The sequence below is a fragment of the Rhinatrema bivittatum genome, chromosome 10 (genome assembly GCF_901001135.1).
Source record: "Rhinatrema bivittatum chromosome 10, aRhiBiv1.1, whole genome shotgun sequence".
Taxonomy (NCBI): Eukaryota; Metazoa; Chordata; class Amphibia; order Gymnophiona; family Rhinatrematidae; genus Rhinatrema; species Rhinatrema bivittatum.
In genome coordinates, this window is record NC_042624.1 from 78,951,086 (window position 1) to 78,971,335 (window position 20,250).

A 20,250-nucleotide genomic window follows, 5' to 3' on the forward strand; every position below is an offset into this window, starting at 1 on the left:
TTTAGTTATAGTGGACTGTTGATGGTTGTAAGGGTAATTTGGTAGAAGAGAAGTTGCCAATTGCATGTTTTGTGAGTTGTTAGGTTGATTTATGGATGTTTTATGAACCCTGCCTTGAACTTTGGAATGTGTGGGTAAGAAATATTTTTTAAATAAATAAACAAATGCTAATTTCTTTTGTTATGCTCTTTGCATAGTTGTTAAAGAATTTCAACAATAAAGAAAATAAAAAGAAACAAATAAGGTTGTATCCCCATTCATGTCCACGGGCTTTCGTTTGGCTTGTATACAGCCATTCCTGTCGCTGTGGAAGAGGCAGTTTGGAATCCTAAGAAAGCATTTTGTGCTTGTCATGCTTAATGTCCCTGGAGAGAAGACAGGCAAACATTTCTGCAGCGCAGTCCACTTGTTTGGTGACAGGTTAGCCAGAAATGGGTTTCATTTAAATGGCTTCAAAGAACAAGAACGATGACGACAAAGGAGGACAGAAACATTGGTGAAAAAGGATGGATACCGCCATTAATCTTTAGAATTCTGCAGTGGGAAAGGATTAATATTTGGTCACAAGCGGGGCAAGCACAATGTAAAATGAATGGGGAATTTAGCAAAAATGTAGCAAGTACTATGAAGGAAATAATCAGGCGTAAAAATGAAATTCCTTTCTGTGCAGCACATAATTAGCATGCAGAAATTACAGCGTGCTCAGTTCTAGACAGCTGAAAAAGTGGGGCATCGTAGTACTGGGGATAAAGAAGTAACATTAGATTCCGTCTCTACTCTCTGATCCAACTGTCACAGGACTTAACTATAAACACGCTCGGTGGCACTTGCAACTGCACTTGATTCATTCAACAAAGCAACTGAAAAGTGTAACTGGATACCTGTGTGGAAAGCAAGTGGTTATTTTGATGTTCTTATTGCTCAGACATATTTGTCACTCACCTTAGGAGGTAATGATGGCATCATCTCATAAGAATGTTAAGCTCGTTAAAGATGAAAACAGATTCAGATCTAGCCATAAAGAGAGAGGAAGTAATTTAAATACTGTACACCTGCAGAGTATCTGGAAGTGAAGCATAATATGATTTAGAGCATTCCATTATGTGAGTTTTTAAAATACCAAATTGCAAGCTCTAGACGTCTTGAAATATTGGAAAACCGGGTGCGCCATCTAAACATAAGGATAGTAAATTTCCCCCAGGTTCTTGGTGAGATTTCATATATCTCTCAAAAGATATTTTAGAGAGGTATTATTATATAAGGAAGAGGATATCCCTTCCATTAACTCTTGTTATTTCCTAACTCAAAAATCCCAAGTCCCGGCAAATTTGACAAATTTTCTAGAGGAATCAAGTTTAGAAGTTGTTCATCGCAATACACTAGTTGTATCTTTTATTACATCTCAAGATATAAATGGTGTAATGAGGAAATACTTTAAAAAGTTTCCTACAATGTTTCATGGGCAGGTAGTTAAATTATACCCGGACTTAGCTCCGATTACTAGAACACGGAGGAGGGAATTTTTGGCTATGCGCCAACAAATTGTATCTTTAGGTTTTTCGTTCTTTTTAAGATATCCTTGTAGATGTGAGATAAAGAAAGGGGCAGACTCTTATGTTTTTTTCCAAATAGAACAGTTGAAACAATTTGTTGATGCCCAACTACCTATAGAACCAGACTTGCCTATAGCTGAGTCCTCCCCTGTTAATTTACCATCTAATGGGGCTCAGCAGTAGCCGGACATTTATAAAGGTATCCAGCTGTCTATGTAATACGCTTATGTTGTAATAATATTATCTTAATTTTTTCTCCAATTTGTTCCTTAAAGATTCTAAATAATTCAGCCTCAATTTTTCCTTAATGGATTACTATTTATTTTCATCTTAGGATAATTACTTTCATCTTAGGATAAGTAATAAGTAAATTGTTTTTCCAATTAATGGTTTTGAATAAACCTTGTAAAAGTAAATTGATACTCTTTATTTATTTATTTATTTATTTATTTATTTATTTATGGTTTTTATATACCGATCTTCTTACATTATATGTAAATCAAATCGGTTTACAGAGAACAGTTGAATAAGCTTGCTTGTGGGCAATTACATATAACAAAGAACTTTTTTGAGTAACATATTGTATAACTTTTTGAGTAACATTTAAACATAGGAGCAAAAAATACATAGCTAAACATAACCATAAGAATAAAATATACATGGCACAACAAAGTCTTATATGTCTAAATCCAAGGGGGGAGAGAAGAATGGAGGGAGGGGGATGGAGGGGTTATATAGTTGGAGCGGAAAGGATGTAATAAGAGTTCGTTGAAGCAGCTTTTTAGAAATCATGGAAATGCTTGGCTGAATAGCCAGGTTTTCAGTTTTTTCTTGAATGACTGGTGGCAAGTGTCTTCCTTTCTACTGAAGTTTTTACCAGACACAGTACATTAACTTGGTTTTCCTCCAGTATGAATTTTCTGATGTTGCATGACATGTATATTCTGACTAAAGCTTTTGCCACATTCAGTATATTTAAATAGTTTTTCTCCAGTATGGATTCTCTGATGCAATATCAAATGCACCCTCCGAGAGAAGCTTTTACCACATTCAATACATTTAAATGCTTTTTCTCCAGTATGGACACTCTGATGCAATTTAAGAGTCCTTCTGACGGAAGCTTTCACCACATTCAGTACCCAGTCTTTAACTCCATCCTCCTAATTTTCAAAGTACATTATCTATATTTATACTAACTATAATGTATGCTAATTATGTTGTACGTTGCATGTTTTATGCAAAGTGTAGTTTTGAATTTGTATTTTAAATTTCTTTATATGTAATATGAAAATACTAATAAATAAAGAATTAAAAAAAAAAAGAAATTCCTTTCTGTGCAGCACATAATTAGCATGCAGAAAATACAGCGTGCTCAGTTCTAGACAGCTGAAAAAGTGGGGCATCATAGTACTGGTGATAAAGAAGTAACATTAGATTCCTTCTCTACTCTCTGATCCAACTGTCACAGGACTTAACTATAAACACGCTCGGTGGCACTTGCAGCTGCACTTGATTCATTCAACAAAGCAACTGAAAAGTGTAACTGGATACCTGTGTGGAAAGCAAGTGGTTATTTTGATGTTCTTATTGCTCAGACATATTTGTCACTCACCTTAGGAGGTAATGATGGCATCATCTCATAAGAATGTTAAGCTCGTTAAAGATGAAAACAGATTCAGATCTAGCCATAAAGAGAGAGGAAGTAATTTAAATACTGTACACCTGCAGAGTATCTGGAAGTGAAGCATAATATGATTTAGAGCATTCCATTATATGAGTTTTTAAAATATTCTTTGAATGTCAGAATTTCATGCATTTCTCATTGTAAATTGCCAAATATGGAAATGAAACTGAGGAAGTCAGAAAAAGCTACTAGAACATTTGGATGCCTATTCAATAAAACTCTTGCCAAGAAACGTTTGGTGTGCACTTGCTAAAACATTGGGAGGATATCTTTCAGACTGTTGTTCAATGCTCCTCCCCCAAGGGGAGGAGCTAGCAATTTGTAAAACTCCGTAGGCGGAGTTAATGATCTGTTGTGGGTTGGCTCCCACAGAGTGGCAGTCTGTATGATCCTCTCTAGTAGTGTAAGGAATAAACAATGTAAATTGGTGAATCCTTGGGCCGATGGCAGATGACAGCACCTCCAGGAGGATATCCTGAGAGGGACCACCGGCTAGGCTGGAGTATGGAGACAAACACAGATAGTTCTTTATTAGACAGGAAGTAGAACCACCAGAGGTGGCAATAGTGAGCTGATGTGCCCGGCAGGGCTGAAGTCCCTCCGATCCTGGAACTGTGATCTCTGGGTTGCTGAGCTGTAGAGAGAGACTATAGATAGTGAGTAGACAGGGTATGCTGGATACATAACCAGTAGTAGATGATAAACTCACAATTGTAAATGTCTGTAATGGCTTCTATGCAACAGAGAGTCTTCAGTATATTCAGGAACAGGAGCCGTAGGTGAGTACTGGTTCCTATATGCAATCTGGAATAAGAACTCACAATATCTGTGTATGAAATGGCTTCTGGAATAGAAGAGAGTCTTTGGAGGGTTTTAGGAACATAGGCCCTTGTGGAGCGAGTACCGGTTCCTATCTACAATCTGTAATAGTAATTCACAAGATATAGGTATGCCATAGCTTCTGAGACAGAAGAGAGTTTTTGAAGGGTTTTAGGAACATGGGCCCTCGTGGAGCGAGTACTGGTTCCTATCTGCAATAATAACTCACAATCTCCGTACCTGCGATAGCGTCTTAGACAGAAGAGAGTCTTCAGAGATTAGGAACATAGGCCCTCGTGGAGCGAGTACTGGTTCCTATCTGTAATAGAACTCACAGTGTTCACGTCTGCGATCGCTTCGAGGCAGTAAGGAGTCTTCTGAGCATTCAGGGACGTAGGCCCTCGAGGAGCGAGTTACCGGATCCCGTCTTAGCAATCTGAAATCAAGAAGAGAGAGTGGCATATATGTGTGTACATGGCAGTGCGCAAATGTATGATAGTATTTTATAATCTGCATGCATCAGAAAATGCGAGTATGTTTATCCTGCAAAATACACACATGTGTAGGTTTATGCACAAATACATGCAGTGCAATGAAAGCGATTATTTCAATGCATTGGACACGTGTACTTTTCCTACCTATTTAAAAAATATTCATGTGTAATTTTACACGCGAGAATAAAATAGGATGTACTCATGTAAAATAGGACGTACTCATGTAATTGACATTACCAATTACTCCATCAGTTCACCCAGTCGTCCTCCATGTCATTGAAAGACTCTTCAGCCTGAACTCCCCATAGTTCACTCACCCAGCCAATAGTACACAATAAACACGTTTAATATCACTTATGCAAGATAATATGCAGGTGTAGAATTGACAGGTTGGCAAATCTACCTGCAAAAATGTCTTTTAAAATAGAAACTTATGCACATAAATGTTGGTCCTGCCCCAGAACACTTCTAAACTGCACCTTTTTACACATGTATATGTGTGTGCGAAAGCAAAAATATGCAGGTATGTTTGATGTTTATAAAATAGCATGCATATGAGTAGATGCTATTTAGTGTGCATATGTTAATATTTATGCATTAAAAATGCTATTGAACAAGTGATACAAAAAGATTTAGCATGTGTGCATTAAATAGCATCCCCGATAGCATAGACAAGCTGCTATTTTGCACTGAATCCCAAAAATGCATTGACTATATAGTGTGACCAAGGTCAAGTGAAATATTGTGACCTCACCAAACTTAGCATGCTCAGTTCTCTTTTCTTTTTGGCTCCTCCTGCTTGCTTCCAAAGTATATGTAAGTAAGCCTGGCACTTAGGGGCTGTTCATCAGTGCTGGTGGAAGAAGTAGGAAAGCTGCTACAATCCAGGAGAGGTGAAAGGAGAGCAGGATTCCCAGACAGCAGAAAATTGACATGAATATGACTTTAGTACTATCTGTCTTCTGTGTTAGTGAGAATCTTCAAAGAACAGTGTGAGATAATGCGGTAGAAGGGAACATGGAAGGGGCAGTACAGAGATAAATCTGGTTGCTTGGTCTCAGAAAGACACTGGCATTTGACCATTCCTCCCTCTATGACCACACTGTAGTGCAAGTGCTGCAGTGATTGTAACAGAGAGTCAGGGCCTACAGTCTCTCATGATTCTGTAGTCATGGCAAGGCTGCTAAATCCAGGCATCATCATGGAATTCCCCATTTTCCTTACATTTACCATGGGAGAGAGGGGCCAGGTGGCACTGGTGGCGGTAGATGACACATCTGTCAACTCACCATTCTCAGATTGGGTATAAATGGAGGATAGCAACAGCATAGCACCATGTGCTGCATCTCGTCCTCTGCTTCTGGGAGCTGGAGTGTTGAGATTTGACCCATAAAAACTGCTGTTCATGATCAAGCAACTAAATGCCTGTGTAACCCCTGGGTGGGATGGATCCTTTAGCTGGCAGCCAGGGGCACATAGGAATAAAAGAGATGATGGACCCTTTTTTGCATATACTCCTATTTACTCTCTCTCTCTCTCTCTCTCGCTCTCTTTCTTGGTCACTCCATGGATAGCATAAAATCTGAGTTCCAGGATTCCCAGGTGGGAAATTTCTAATACCCGTTTTGCAAATCAAGCCCTTCTCCGTCCTCTAAACACAGCACTGCTAAGTATCACAGACTATGCATCCAGTAAACACACTGAGAAGCAGGGTAGTTTCCAGCTTCTTATTCTAATAGTTGATTAGATGACGGAAGAATATATACAGCTTCAACTCAAGTTTCAATTAAATTCAATAAGACAGCAGAAAAATTAATAAACTTGTGATCTCGTTTCTTTAGTAAAGTCTTTCAACTCCTTGGAAGCTCACGTTTTAATACTTGAATTCCTTCTCTTCCCAGTTACGCCAAATTCTCCTGTTACTCCGATTTATCAGATTGAAGTTAGTTCAATCATTCTTTAGTCTTTCCAATTTATATCCCAGCTCTTCCCATTGTAGATGGTTAGAATACAGTCCCAGTACTTTATCAGAACTTAGTCCCAGTTTTAATACATTTCCTAAAATCCTCCTAAACCCTTTACTCCTTATAAAGTTCCTGGTGTGCAATTTTCTCTCACTTCTAATCTACTTAAGATAGCAGCCACAAAGTTCTTGGTTCCTATAGGTCCTTGACACTTTGTATCCTCTAATTTCCTTCCCATTGGCAGGGATCCTCTCCTCCAGGTGAAATCCTCCACATTTTCAGGTTCCCCCAAAGGTTTCGTTACTGAGTCCTGGGTACCAAGTGCCATCAGCTCCTAGTGGAACAAAAATAGTTTTTGAACCCAAAAAGGGAAAAAAAGTCAAGCAAGAGCCGGAAGGGTGGAATAAAACTTCCTTGCCTCAAATCAAAGTAGATAGTCCAAAAAGACAGTTAATTCAAAGTTTAAACTCCTCTGCACCAAGTCACTGTCAGGTCTGCCCTCTGAGGGAGAGAAAGCGCACTGCAGGTCTTTCTTACCCCATGGTCCAGCCTTGAACACAGGGATGCCCCAATCCATTGCGATGAGGCGGACCAGGCTCTCACAGGGAATTGGATTGATGGCTCTTGGGGATGATAAACAGCTAGAACACACCATCTGCAACTCTTACATGGGGGAGTGAAACCCAAAACTCTCTTCACTACTCCCCAGTTAAATGGTATACTCCTCTTAGTGAGGGAAACCAAGGGTTCCCTACACCTACAGTGCTCAGTGACCAGACTAACCATTGCAATGATCCTGACAATCATGTCAGTGCTTTGACGACTTTCTATTTACACACTGTTATGAAACTCCTGTGCTTTCTAAATTGTGAGATGTGGAGCTGTATTTGAAGAACCTCTGAAATGTATGACTGTATTTTTTCAGAAGCCATATTATTGGTGTGGACATGTGTCTGTGTGTGAGAATTTGTGAAAAAGAGGTGTTGACTGTTTTGGATTAGCAAAGAGAAATGTGGTCAAATATATTCATTCTGAAGGGATTAAAGTTTTACATGCATCTCCTGTTCATGGCCTTCAGTTTTCAGTTAGCTGATATGATAGAGATCTACAAAATCACGAAAGGACTTGAACAAGTTAATGTAAATTGATTACTTACTCTCTCAGATAATAGAAGGACTAGGGTGCACTTCATGAAGTTAGCAAGTAGTTCATTTAAAACAAACTGAAGAAAATTATTTTTCACTCAACACATAATTGAGTTATGGAATTCATTGCCAGAGGATGTGGTTACAGCAGTTAGTATACCTGGGTTTAAAAAAGGTTTGGATAAGTTCCTAGAGGAAAAAATCCATAAACTGCTATTAATTAATGAACAATAGCAGCTTGAGATTTATTTAATGTTTGGGTACTTGCCAGGTACTTGTGACTTGGATTGGCCACTGTTAGAAACAGGATACTGGGCTTGATGGACCTTTGGTCTGACCCAGGATGGCATATCTTATGTTTTTATGTTCCTATGTTCCCTCTTAAAAATGTGCACGTTAGCAAGATATTACTGGTCCAAGGCAGGAATTAAATAGCATGCTGTTAATGAGAGAGAGCATACCATATATTTACTTTGTACACATTAAAGCTTCATTTGTATACAGATATTTCTGTTACATATGTGGGCATGCTAATTTTAATGTGATCATTATAATAATTAGGGATGTGAATCGTATTTCTGTCGATTGAAAATATCGTACGATATTTTCAAAGTCGTCAGAAATCAGGGGCTCCCCGAAACCGATAGGAAAACCCCACAAAATTGTTCTTGGGGTTCTCTTATCGTTTTGGGGGAAGGCGGGAAAAACGGCACACTAAAACAATCCCTAAACCCACCCCGACCCTTTAAAACATCTCCCTTAGCTTCCGCCACCCTCCCAACCCCCCCCCCCCCCCAAAACGTTTTAAATTACCTGGTGGTCCCGGGAGCGGTCTCCCGCTCTCGGGCCGTTGGCTGCCACTAATAAAAATGGCGCTGATGGCCCTTTGCCCTTACCATGTGACAGGGTATCCGTGCCATTGGCCGGCCCCTGTCACATAGTAGGAGTAATGGACGGTCGGCGCCATCTTATGCTCCTATCATGTGACAAGGGCCGACCAATGGCACCGGTAGCCCCTGTGACATAGTAAGGGCAAAGGCTATCGGCGCCATTTTGAATACCGGCAGCTGATGGCACAAGTGCAGGAGATTACTCCAGAACCCCCGCTGGACCACCAGGGACTTTTGGCAAGTCTTGTGGGGGTCAGGAGGGTGGGGGTTTTATTCGTTAGTGATACGTTGCATTCGTGGGGGTTCGCCATATTTTTCGGACCCCCATGAATGCAACGAGTAGGGACCTATACATTGCGGATTGGCATTCGTTCAAAACGAATGCACATCCCTAAAAGAAACTGCATGTCAGACTAGAGAGCTTTCTATATGCACACAGCTATCCTCAGTTTTGACAAATACATATTTCTAAGGGCCATATTAAGCTAGGCAGCAAGCAGGAAGTTATTCGAGTAAGAACATAAGAAATTGCCATACTGAGTCAGACCACAGGTCAATCAAGTCCAGAATCCTCTTCCAAAAGTGGCCAATCCATGTTACAAGTACCCGGCAGGTACCCAAACAGTAAATAGATCCCGTGCTATTAATGCAGATAATAAGCAATGGCTATTTTTTAAGTCAACTTGGTTAATAGTTTTTGGACTTCTCTTCCAGGAACTTGTCCAAACCTTTTTTAAACCCAGCTACACTAACATCCTCTGGCAATGAATTCCAGAGCTTAATTGTACATTAAGTGGAAAACTTTTCTCCATTTTATTTTAAATATGCCACTGGCTCACTTCATGGAGTGCCTCCTAGTCCTTGTATTATCCGAAAGAGTAAATAAACAATCCACAATTACCTGGTCTTCTCAAGATTTTATCATATCCTGGGTAAGTTTACCCAGGTAATTTTAGGATTGTGTTTTGCTTGACTTGACTTATGTAAGTTTAGCTGAGTAGCACTCAATATCAGTGCTACCCAGCAAAATATGAGCCCTGTCCCCCGGAGCGCTTCCCACTCTCTCTTTTTTTAACCAGGCTAAATTTTACTCGGGTAGAAAGTTACATGGGGTAAAATCTAGATGCTGGGGGAGGGGGAATGTTGAATTAAAGGTTTATATTCAGGTAACTGAAGCGATAACCAGACATCTCCTTTTGAATGTGGCTTTCAATATGTTTACATTCAAAAGTATTATTCTATCTTCCTTTCAATTTTTGTTTTGCTCGGAGAAATGTAATAGGGTGATAGAGCAAGTTAAACGGGTTGTGGTTTTTATTTTATAAGAAAATGTCTTTGGTACTAATTCATAACCTAAGCTATTATTCTTTGATGTACAGGCACCTAACAGCATTGGCTTTGGAAAAGAGATGGAAAGATCTATGTTTATGATCAAAACAGTAGTGTCTACCATTCCCTCGACGCAGGAGAGCTTGCTGAAATGGGCCTCTGATTATGGCTATATTCCAGTTACCTCCTACACAAATGTGCCTGTGGCTAATAGGTTCCAGCTCAGACTAGCAAACAATGGTAAGGATAAAGGTGTTGGTTTTCACAATATACCACATAGTGCAGAACTGCAGCTCTCTCTTGCATTTGATGTTTGAGTTTACCCATCAGTGCCACGTTTTGTTAAAAACATAGAAAATAGTATTCTGATGAGATTTCCATGCAAAAACCCCAAAGCAGTGTACAGTGTAAACTTCTCTAAGTACATGGTGTTTTGGTGGTAGTGCTCCTTCTCAATGCACAGTGAGGAGACTCGTTTTGTTCTAACTACTGTACTTTAAATACATATTCTTGCTATCCAAAGTAAATTTAGTGTTCAGGACTGGGTAACCTCTTGATTATGTGCCTGATATGACTTTGGGTGCAAACAAGCATGTCATGGTCTATTAGGCTTCCTTAATTCAACTTCAAGTTGATAGGAAAAACTGTACAAATAGAAACAAAATGTGTAAGCAACAGTCTAAATCAATAAAATCCTAATTGTTATCAGAGCAATATTTGTCCAATTAAATTGCTATGAAAAATAGATTTTTGAATTACAGAAATAGAATGAAATTAGTTTGTTTATAATCATGCTCATTGTGTGATAGCATAATAAAGCAGAAGAGTGTTGCAATCAGGACTAATTTTTCAGATAATCAAAATATGTGAATTAATCACAACCTAAGATAGTTGTTGCAAATAAGAGGTAAAGCCAAATTTCCAAAAAAGAGCAAATGGGAAACTGATATAAAGGGAATATCATGCATAATAAGGGGAATCATTAATAAAATCAAATTTGAAAATTATTGAGACTGATGATTATGATTTGAGACTGATTATTTTCCATTGATGATTTCCCATCTTTTGATGATAGGTTTTTTAAATGTTGGTTTCTCTTTTGTTCTTTTTTTGACTATTCTACTGTCATGATTTTTGTTATGGTATTATTTTGGCGCCTTGGTTTGTGGTGGGCAGATAAGTAGAACAATGATTTGGGTTGGCTATCCTGAGATCTAAACTGGTTTGTGACACTTGAGGACTAGTTGCCATGCCTTTCCAACATTTTAATCTGATTGTGTCGTTTTCTAGAAGAGATGAACGATGGAGAAGAGCATGTCATTCCTCCAGAGCTGACGGAACTCTTACGTTTTAATTCTAAGCCCCCAGAGCAGGCCCATACTATGGCCAATGGCTTTAACTTTCCATTACGTGTAAACAGAGGAAAAGGTGACAAGGTAGAAGAGGTCACACCACCCACCAAAGATACGCTGGACAGGATGATACATGGCAGGGGCATTGAAGAGTTGTTGCCAAAACCTAAAGAGCCTGAAGAAGTGCATGGAAGTATCAATGTGGCAGTATCCGTCAAATGTGACAACCAGAAAATGGTGGTAGCTGTGGACAGAGAGAGCCTGCAGGTTGGTGCTCCTTGTAAATGATTTCTAGAGGTCTCTAGTCTGTGAAATTCATAGGGCATGCAAAAAAAATTGTCTGGGAGGTTAAGCTGTACAGGATAGAGTGGAATATCCCTGGACCAGGGCTTTTTTGTTTTAGCACCAGAGAAAATGCCATAAGATAGATTTCCCTGTATATTCTTCCCTTGCATGATTCAGGAATATTATGGAATAGATGCCAGATTTATTTATTTTCAAGGAAAACTCTTTCACAAACAGACTACAGATATGAAATAAACATTTTCATACCCACATACTAAAACAGTTTTATTGTGTAACTCAGTAAAAATGTAACATGCTCAGTAAAACACCACTTAATATGGTATGTAATAGGTTTTACTGGTTGCACATAGGGGGCCTGATTTTAAAAAGCATTTACTCGAGTAAAACAGGGTTTTACTCGAGTAAATGCACTTTACTTGAGTAAGTGGGCTTTTGAAAATTGCTATAATATATGCCATTGAATTGTCCATAGGATTTACTTGTGTAAGTGCACTTTACTCCAGTAAATGGCTTTTGAAAATTGCTACAATAGTAGTTACATTTACATGTGTAACTCCTTTTGAAAATGACCCCCAGGGAGAATAACTTTGAAATGTGTGCGTGCATGCACATATTAGTGTGTATCTGGGTGAGCACAATTTTACTGTGGTATTATATAACATGCGTATTTTACATATGCTTATATAAAGTACACGTTTGTTTGCTACACCACATGCCTACGTGCAAATACATAGGATGCATTGAAACCGCATACTTTACCCACCTATTTTAAACATATTACATGCAGAAATAAACAGGAACTTGTGTAAGTCCTGATTTGCACAGGTAACTCGGAGCCAGTTTTACAGCATGTGCATGTCGAGGAAATGACCAGTTTTACCAATTAGTACCAGTCCTTTTCCAGGCCATCGAGAGCCTCCTGGTTCTTCAGTCTGAACTCCCCCGAGTTTACCCAGACCTGCTCCCCCAGTCTACACAATAGATATGTTTGTTGTCACATATGCCAGATCATTAGCAGGTGTAAAAATACACTAGTAAGTTGGAAAATGTATACCGGAATGGGTCTTTTAAAATAGCAACTTACATGCACACATGTTAGCTCCACCCTGCCCCTAGACCACCCTTTTTTTACACACGTATATTTGCGTATGAATGTGGGTACTTGTATCTTGCTTTCAGAAATTGGGCCTTTTCCACAGCGGGACCATATCTATGGAACACCTTACTCCCTGATCTCAGATTAGAACCTTGTTTACTAACTTTTAGAAAAAGGCTTAAAACTTGGCTATTTAAACAAGCCTTTTCCGATTCTAACTGACTCTCCACAACAACAACAACTATTAAGAAAACTATTAAGAGACCTTTCAGCACTATGTAAATAGTTTTTTTTTACTGTAAAATTACTGTAAGTTACTCCTACTCTTGTTTCATTCCTTCTCCAGTTCCAACTTTTTGTTCCTTTCCACTTGTTATTTGCTTAAGGTTATTACACCCCCTGTTACCTGTAAACCGACATGATATGATTGTATCATGATTGCTGGTATAGAAAAGCTTTAAATAAATAAAAATAAATAAATAAATATCTTTTTTAAAATATGGAAAATGTGTATAGTGGCTACTTGCACAAAGATATGGTTGTTTTTACATCTTTGGACGGTAACTTTCAAACCGACGTACAGGCGCACATTGGCGCATGTGAAGCAGCGCATGCCAGTGATGTGGCCCTTTTATATAAATTGCGCAAGTTTATGCATGCAAGTTCTAAAATAACATGGCCACTTGCACATGTGCGTCAAATTTTAAATGGGTGTGCGTGTGGGCACGCAGATCCCGCTTTTACCACGAAAGTCCGGATCTTTTAAAAGGAGCCCGTCCATGCCATTGCCAGTTTAACCAGTTCATCCACCAGTTCTCCCAGTTAACAGCTAGGCCCCTCAAACCCCCTGGTTTGATAGGCTTCACAGCACCCAGTAACCCCAGACCCTTTAAAGCCCTGAGAAACGGATCTATTGCTATGTGGCAGGGGACCTCGGCATGCGCCAGGGTGCGTAAGTATTTATGCGCACACCTCTTGGCCAATCCCCGAAATGCCCATGCCCCTTTTTGGAAACGTTGCAGATGTGCACGGAGCGAGTTTTACGTGCATATATGGACACTTTTTAAAATAGGGTTGGCTTGTGTAAGCCCAAATTATTGTCGCATCCCTTAACTGATGCGCGCACCGGGCTTTTAAAATTCACCTGGAAGGTGGTAGTTTGCAAAGGAGTTATGCATGTAAATGCAGCATACTATTGTAGCGATTTTCAAAAGCCCACTTACACACCTAGATGGCACGTGGGCACACATTATCACGTGTGCACTGGCGTATGCCCAGATAGGTGGCCATTTTATAACTTACGTGCATGTTATAAAGTAGCCTGACCGCGTACACATGTGCATCCAGTTTTAAGTGAGCGCTTGCTTATTCGTGTAAGTCTCACTTCTACCGCGCAATTCAGGAAATTTTAAAAGGGGCACATGTTCTTGCCATTGCCATTTTCACCAGTTTGTCGTCCCAGTTAACATCTAGGTCCTCCAAACCCCCCCCCCCCCCCCGGTCGAATAGCTTACACTCCCCCCAGTTACCCCAGGCACTTCAAACCCCTCAGGTATGGCATGTTTTATATATTTTTTTAAGCTTGTACCTCGTCCTTACTCGGCAAGGGATCTGTGCCCGCGCCCATACATGTAAGTATTTACAGGCACATCTCTTGGCCATGCCCTGAAATGCCCATGTCATGCCCAGACCACGCCCTGCTCCTTTTTTGAAAACTTTTGAGATCTGCGTGCAGCGAGAGATACGCATTTGGACAGCTTTTAAAATTCAGTGTACACACACGAGCCTGACGTGTTCACATATCTCCCGATTTTGGTGCGCACCAGGCTTTTAAAGTGCACTTACACGTGTAAAACCTATAGACAGCTCAATGGCATATATTATAGCAATAATGCTTTTAAAATTTGCCTTTAAATGTTTGCATTACTAGCATATGTAGTAGTGTGCATTGCATAGTTTTTAAGTTGTACAGAACAACATTCATTAAAACACTATCACTTTTTTATATTGAGAGCGATTATATCACTTTGAAGGGAGCTTCATATGATGTTGCCAAGGGTACATGAATTGCCCATTATTAGGGGTGTGCATTCGTTTTCGATGTATTGGCAATCCGCAACGTTTATGTCCCTATTCGTGGGGTCATGAAACGTATGCCGAACCCCCACGAATACAACGTATCTAACGATTAAACCCCCCACCCTCCTGACCCCCCCCCCCAAGACTTGCCAAAAGTCCCTGGTGGTCCAGCAGGGGTCTTGTAGCAATCTCCTGCACTCGGGCTGTCGGCTGCCAGGATTCAAAATGGCGCCGATAGCCTTTGCCCTCACTATGTCACAGGGGCTACTGGTGCCATTGGTCAGCCCCTGTCACATGGTAAGAGCAAGGGACGGCCGGTGCCATTGGAGGAGGGTGCACAAACTTTAACCTTTCTCATACACATATATACATGTACTCTCAATACGAACACACATGTGCAGGTACTCTCTCTCATAGACACACATGCACACACGAAAACCCTCTCATCTATACTTGCACACACACAAAGACCTTTTCATACACACACACACACACACACACACACACCTATACATGCACACACACAAAGACCTTCTCATAACACATACCCTCTCATACACACATGCGCACACACGTCCGCTCATATATACACACACACACACCATCTCGTATATATACATACCCACACCCTCTCATATATACCTACACCCGCTCACCACCCTCTCATACACACACATCCACTCATACACATACACCCCCTCTCACCTACCCACCCACAGACACAGACATATACACAAACCTTCTTATACACACTTACACACACAGGCACTCAATCTCACAGGGCCAGTCTCTTTCACACACACATTTTGGATCTTTTCTCTGGCTGCACAGCAAGGCCTCTTCTGCCGCCAGCTGCGAGGAAAATGCTGGCGGCACCATAGGCTCTTTTCTAATTGCGGACTGCAGAGGAAATGCCAACAGCACTGCAGTGACTCTTCTTGGCCGCTGGATCTTCCTTTTGCTGGCGGGGAGTGGGAACCCTGCCAGCACATCAGAGTTCATGCCGCTGCGGGACCTTTCTTTTGGTGGCGGGGAATGGAAATCCCACCAGCTTGTCACTGCGCCACGTCCCCAGCACTGGAGGTTTTTCTGCCAGCAGAGTTGTTTGCCTGAAAGAAAGGTGAGGTGGCTGTGACAGGAAGGATTCAGGGGGCAATTTTGTGGCCTCAAAATCTTGCCGCCTGAAGCGACCACCTCACCCTGCCTCATTATAGAACCACCCCTGCCCCTATGACAACAATACATTAGAGGCCTTTGAGGCCTGATGTCCCCCAACTCTGCAGAGGAATTTGAAACTATTTAAAACTAACCTGAAAACCTGGCTTTTTAAACAAGCTTGTTATAAAGGCAAAGAGAAGGAAGAAAACACCAAGCAATCAGTATACAAATGCATATTAACGTAGATTTGAACCACTTAACAGTTTCCTAACCGACATATAAGCTTTAATTAACACATAGTTTCTCTTATTAAAAATATGTTACCGTTCTATGTTGGCACATGTTTAATTTGTAATCTATACCAATTATAGTTTTTTCTTATTGTGCCTTTCTGTAAACCATTGTGATGGTGAATTAACTTAACGACGGTATAGAAGAGTTTTTAAATAAATAAATAAAGTTAGGGACCTCCAAACCCCAATTCACTCCTTACCTCACCGGCACTGTTCCCCAACACCTCCTATCCCTCCGGACTCATGAAGAAGATGCCTTCGTGCTCTGATGTTTCCTCCCGTATCTCCTCCCCCCCTACTCCCCTTCCTATCCTATCCAAAGCTGATCAGATGAAGACAGGAGCAGCTCTGGAGATTTTAAAGATTATGCTGGCTGACCTCTCATGCTAATTAGCCACATGCATTTGCATATTAAATATTACGTCAGTGTGTTAATCAGAGCGCTGCCCCCTCCCCCAGTATTAAAGCCTGAATTCAGCACTGATACTGCTTCATATTACATTCGGATAAATGTTGTCCTGACATATATATCATTTGATTTGTCAACATAATAAATAGTTTGACCAGTCCTAGTGTCACAATAGACATGTTAGGGCGCATATTCAGTAGGCCAGTGAGTGGAGACCTTACTCAACTAGTTAGCTGGATAACTTATCCTGGATATTCAGTGGGATAAACTTCCTGCTGAATATACTCGCCTAAAGTTAGCTAGCTATATTTAGCCAGATAACAAAAGCCCCCTAACCGGCTAGGCCTTAATATATATTTAAAAGAAAAATGTGCTGCGGGCCTGTGGCTTGATAACCATCCTCCCCTCCAGTATTTAACAACTGGCCCTGTTGGGCTGAGCACCTTCTACCCCCCAAAAGCCTGCCGAATAATTTAAAAAAAAAATGTTGCAGGGTTGCAAATTGGCCTCCCATCCCTTTCTTTCCCCAGTGTCGAGCAGTGCTGGATGTGCTGCGAGCGGGTGAGAATACCTCACTACGATCTGGGGTTTACAGGGTGCTGTGTCTGGGGTTGCGGGAGGGGAGAGGGGGGGTTAGAGAGACACAAAATTTTTAAAAATGTAGAAGGAGTGGGCTGGGGGCCGATCTGCGACCCTGCAATATTTTTTTTTTAACTCTTTGTGGTGTTGGATGGTGGAGAGTGTTCGACCCAGTAGGGCCAGTTACTAAATATTGAAGTGGGTTAGTTGTCGGGTTGCCACATACCTTTTTTATATATATAAAATGCTAGTTAACTGGCTCTATTCTTTTGAATAAGTTATCCGGCTAAACAAGGCTAGATAACTTTAGACCTGCTCTGAGCCAGGCCTAAAGCTACCCAGCTAGTTTAGCTGCATATAAATGAAAATCAGCCAAATTAACTGGATAACTTAAGTCCACCCAGGAATACTCCCAGAATGCCTCTTTTTTTATCCAGTTAAAATCTAGGCAGATAAGTGATCCAGTATTCATAATCATGCCATTTTAGCTAGATAACTTGTGAGTTTTCTGGCTGAATGGCTTTGAATATGGACCTCGTTGAGTTTAAGCCAGTTCTGATAGCAAAATAAAATAATATAAGAAGAAAAATAAAACATGATAGACTTATATAACAAGGTTATAATGGTTCTATGTTAAAAGTGCATTATTATTTTAAATTTTGTTTTCTCTTTGACGTCATTGGAAATACCTAATCAGTTACTATTTGGCATTCATCAACTTTTTTGCATTCATCTGACTACCAAAGATTGGTTAGGGTTGCCACCTTACCTAGGTCAACCTGAACAGGATATCTCAGTTCTGGCTTTGCCCCATTGCATGTCTGGAAATGTAGTACTATTTTTCTTAGAGAAATCAAAACTACAACTCCATGTATGCAAAGGGGCAAAATCACGACTAGTTCAGACAGTTTGGCTTGACCTGGCTGAGGTGGCAATGATAGATTTGGTAAAAACCTAGTATTATTGAAATTGCAGTCATTCATATGGTGTCATTGTTTAGGCCAATGGATACATGGGGACTGAGCTTTCTCTTCGTGATCCCACCTGTCAAGCAAAGATGAATGATACCCATTTTATCTTGGAGTCTTCTCTGTCCGACTGTGGAACTCGGCAGATTATCGATGCTTCAAATGATATAATTTACTATAACACTGTGAGTATTTTTGTTGGTTTATTATATGGTTAGGATATTGAGAATCACAGAGGAGAAACAAGTGAAAGGTTTTCTCTACGTTGAGGTTGCTGCCCTGACTTGCTAAAAACTACTTGTTATGAACGTGTTGGATAGAAGAATCCGAGATGAATACCGGAATAGTGTCATAGTTAGCGCAGATGTTGTGTGTACGCACGTGGATTCTGCACTTCAAAAACTGTAGAATGGAACCAAAACAATGAACCAAATGAAGATAATATAATGGAAATGTAATGATAAACAACAATTTTAGTTAAAAGTATAACAAGAGGTATTTATCCCAGCTTTAATGCACGTTCCTTGGCCTTTTCCATATTGAACATATGGCTTCCTTCATCAAGACGTTATCAGTAAGTGTAGAATTGTTAAAAAAAACAACAAAAAAAACTATAAAAAAAAAACAAATTTGGTGACTCAGGCTTGTAGGGGGCTGCTGAATACTGGAAATGTACAACAAGTTTAAATGAAGAGAGTGCATTTTGATATTCCTACAATGATTATTTTTTGTTTAAATTTTATTGGCTTCATTTAGTGTTTGACTATGTTGCAGAATGCTTAATGGGAATATTTTTGCACACTCACTACTGCAACCATCGGCATTAACTTACTGTCAAAGAGCTGGCCTGCTGCTCCACTGCCATACGGAGAGCCCCAGGTTCGATTCTAGGATTGGGCCTTCTGCACCCTAGGCTGGCAGGTGCTGAAGATGCTATAAAGGCAGCCTTCAGAGCCCCTTGGGGTGAGGGGCAGGGAGTTGTGATCATAATTAAGGGTGACACCAGGTGGCTGGATTTAGAGCCTGTGATTCTGGGTTCATGGCTCCTGGCCTTAGGACTGTTGCTGCAATGACCAGAGTAGGAGCTGTGGGAGGCCTGGTAGTTTAAAAAAGAGGAAATGTTCCTGGGTAGTTGTGAATGAAAGTTCAAACACTAGAATCCTATGCTTGAGCTGGAAGAAAAAAGAGGGAGAAAATACCGGGCCAAAGCAACAAAACCAATAACTTACCTAGAGATCGAAAAAGCTGAATTTCACAGACTATATCTTCAAGTCCATTATATATTGCTCATAATATAAACATTAAGAAAAGCAACACCCACCACCCCCACGGGAGTGTAAGCAACCCAGTGAAAGGACTTCAGTGCTTCTCGTTCTGTGTCTTTGTCCCCTGGAAGGTCTTGGCTGCTACTGAGATCCAGTGTTGCACGCGAGTTACTTTCTCAATTTGCTTTAGTGCAGGTTTTGTTTAAATTTCTTACCAAGTGAGTTTGGAAACCAGTTGTAAGCTGCAAAGCAAACTATCTTCAGTCATTACTGAATATAAGTAAAACTGATTTGAAGCCAACTTCAGAATCCTTGTGTCAAGAAAAGAGGATTAGTCTGCTCAGTAACTTTCCTCAGTTCTAGGTGAGGTGGAAGACCAATCCTGTTCCGTATTACCAAGCAATAATAACAGAAGACATAATGAGGTGGGGCTTGAATCAGTGACGACTGTATTACTCAAAGGGGGCATGTTTCTGAAGAATGAACATAAACATGGTTCTGCCTCCACCCCATTACATGTTCTGTCGATGTCAGATTTTTATTTTTAAGAATAAAAGGAGTGATATGTTTGCGGCATAGTCCTGCTCACAGAAAACACCAGTAACATATTTTCTGCTGCGGGCAAAGTGCCTTCAACAAGTTGTTCCCAGGTGGTGGCAGAATATTTTTCACAGTTAAAGCATAAAACCAGTTTGCGTGGCAGTTTGAAAATGTTATAGTATGGCTCATGATCTATATGTAAGTGCTTATGCAATGGTCTTGGTAAGCCTATGCATAATCTAAGATCCCTTCTGGAGTATCAAAGCTGGGAACCAGGGTATCTGTTCAGTAAAGGTATGGTTTAAGCCTATAACCATATCCACAGCT

At 40.3% G+C, this 20,250-nt stretch overlaps 1 protein-coding gene across 1 annotated transcript in view; it reads left to right on the plus strand.

The window, feature by feature from the left end:
• Positions 1-20,250, plus strand: part of TGFBR3 (transforming growth factor beta receptor 3) — a 260,301-nt gene that overhangs the window by 181,255 nt on the left and 58,796 nt on the right. Inside the window, 3 exon segments of the mRNA XM_029617812.1 lie at positions 9,929-10,118; positions 11,169-11,497; positions 18,151-18,303. Of these exon segments, the coding sequence (XP_029473672.1) occupies positions 9,929-10,118; positions 11,169-11,497; positions 18,151-18,303 (672 nt within the window).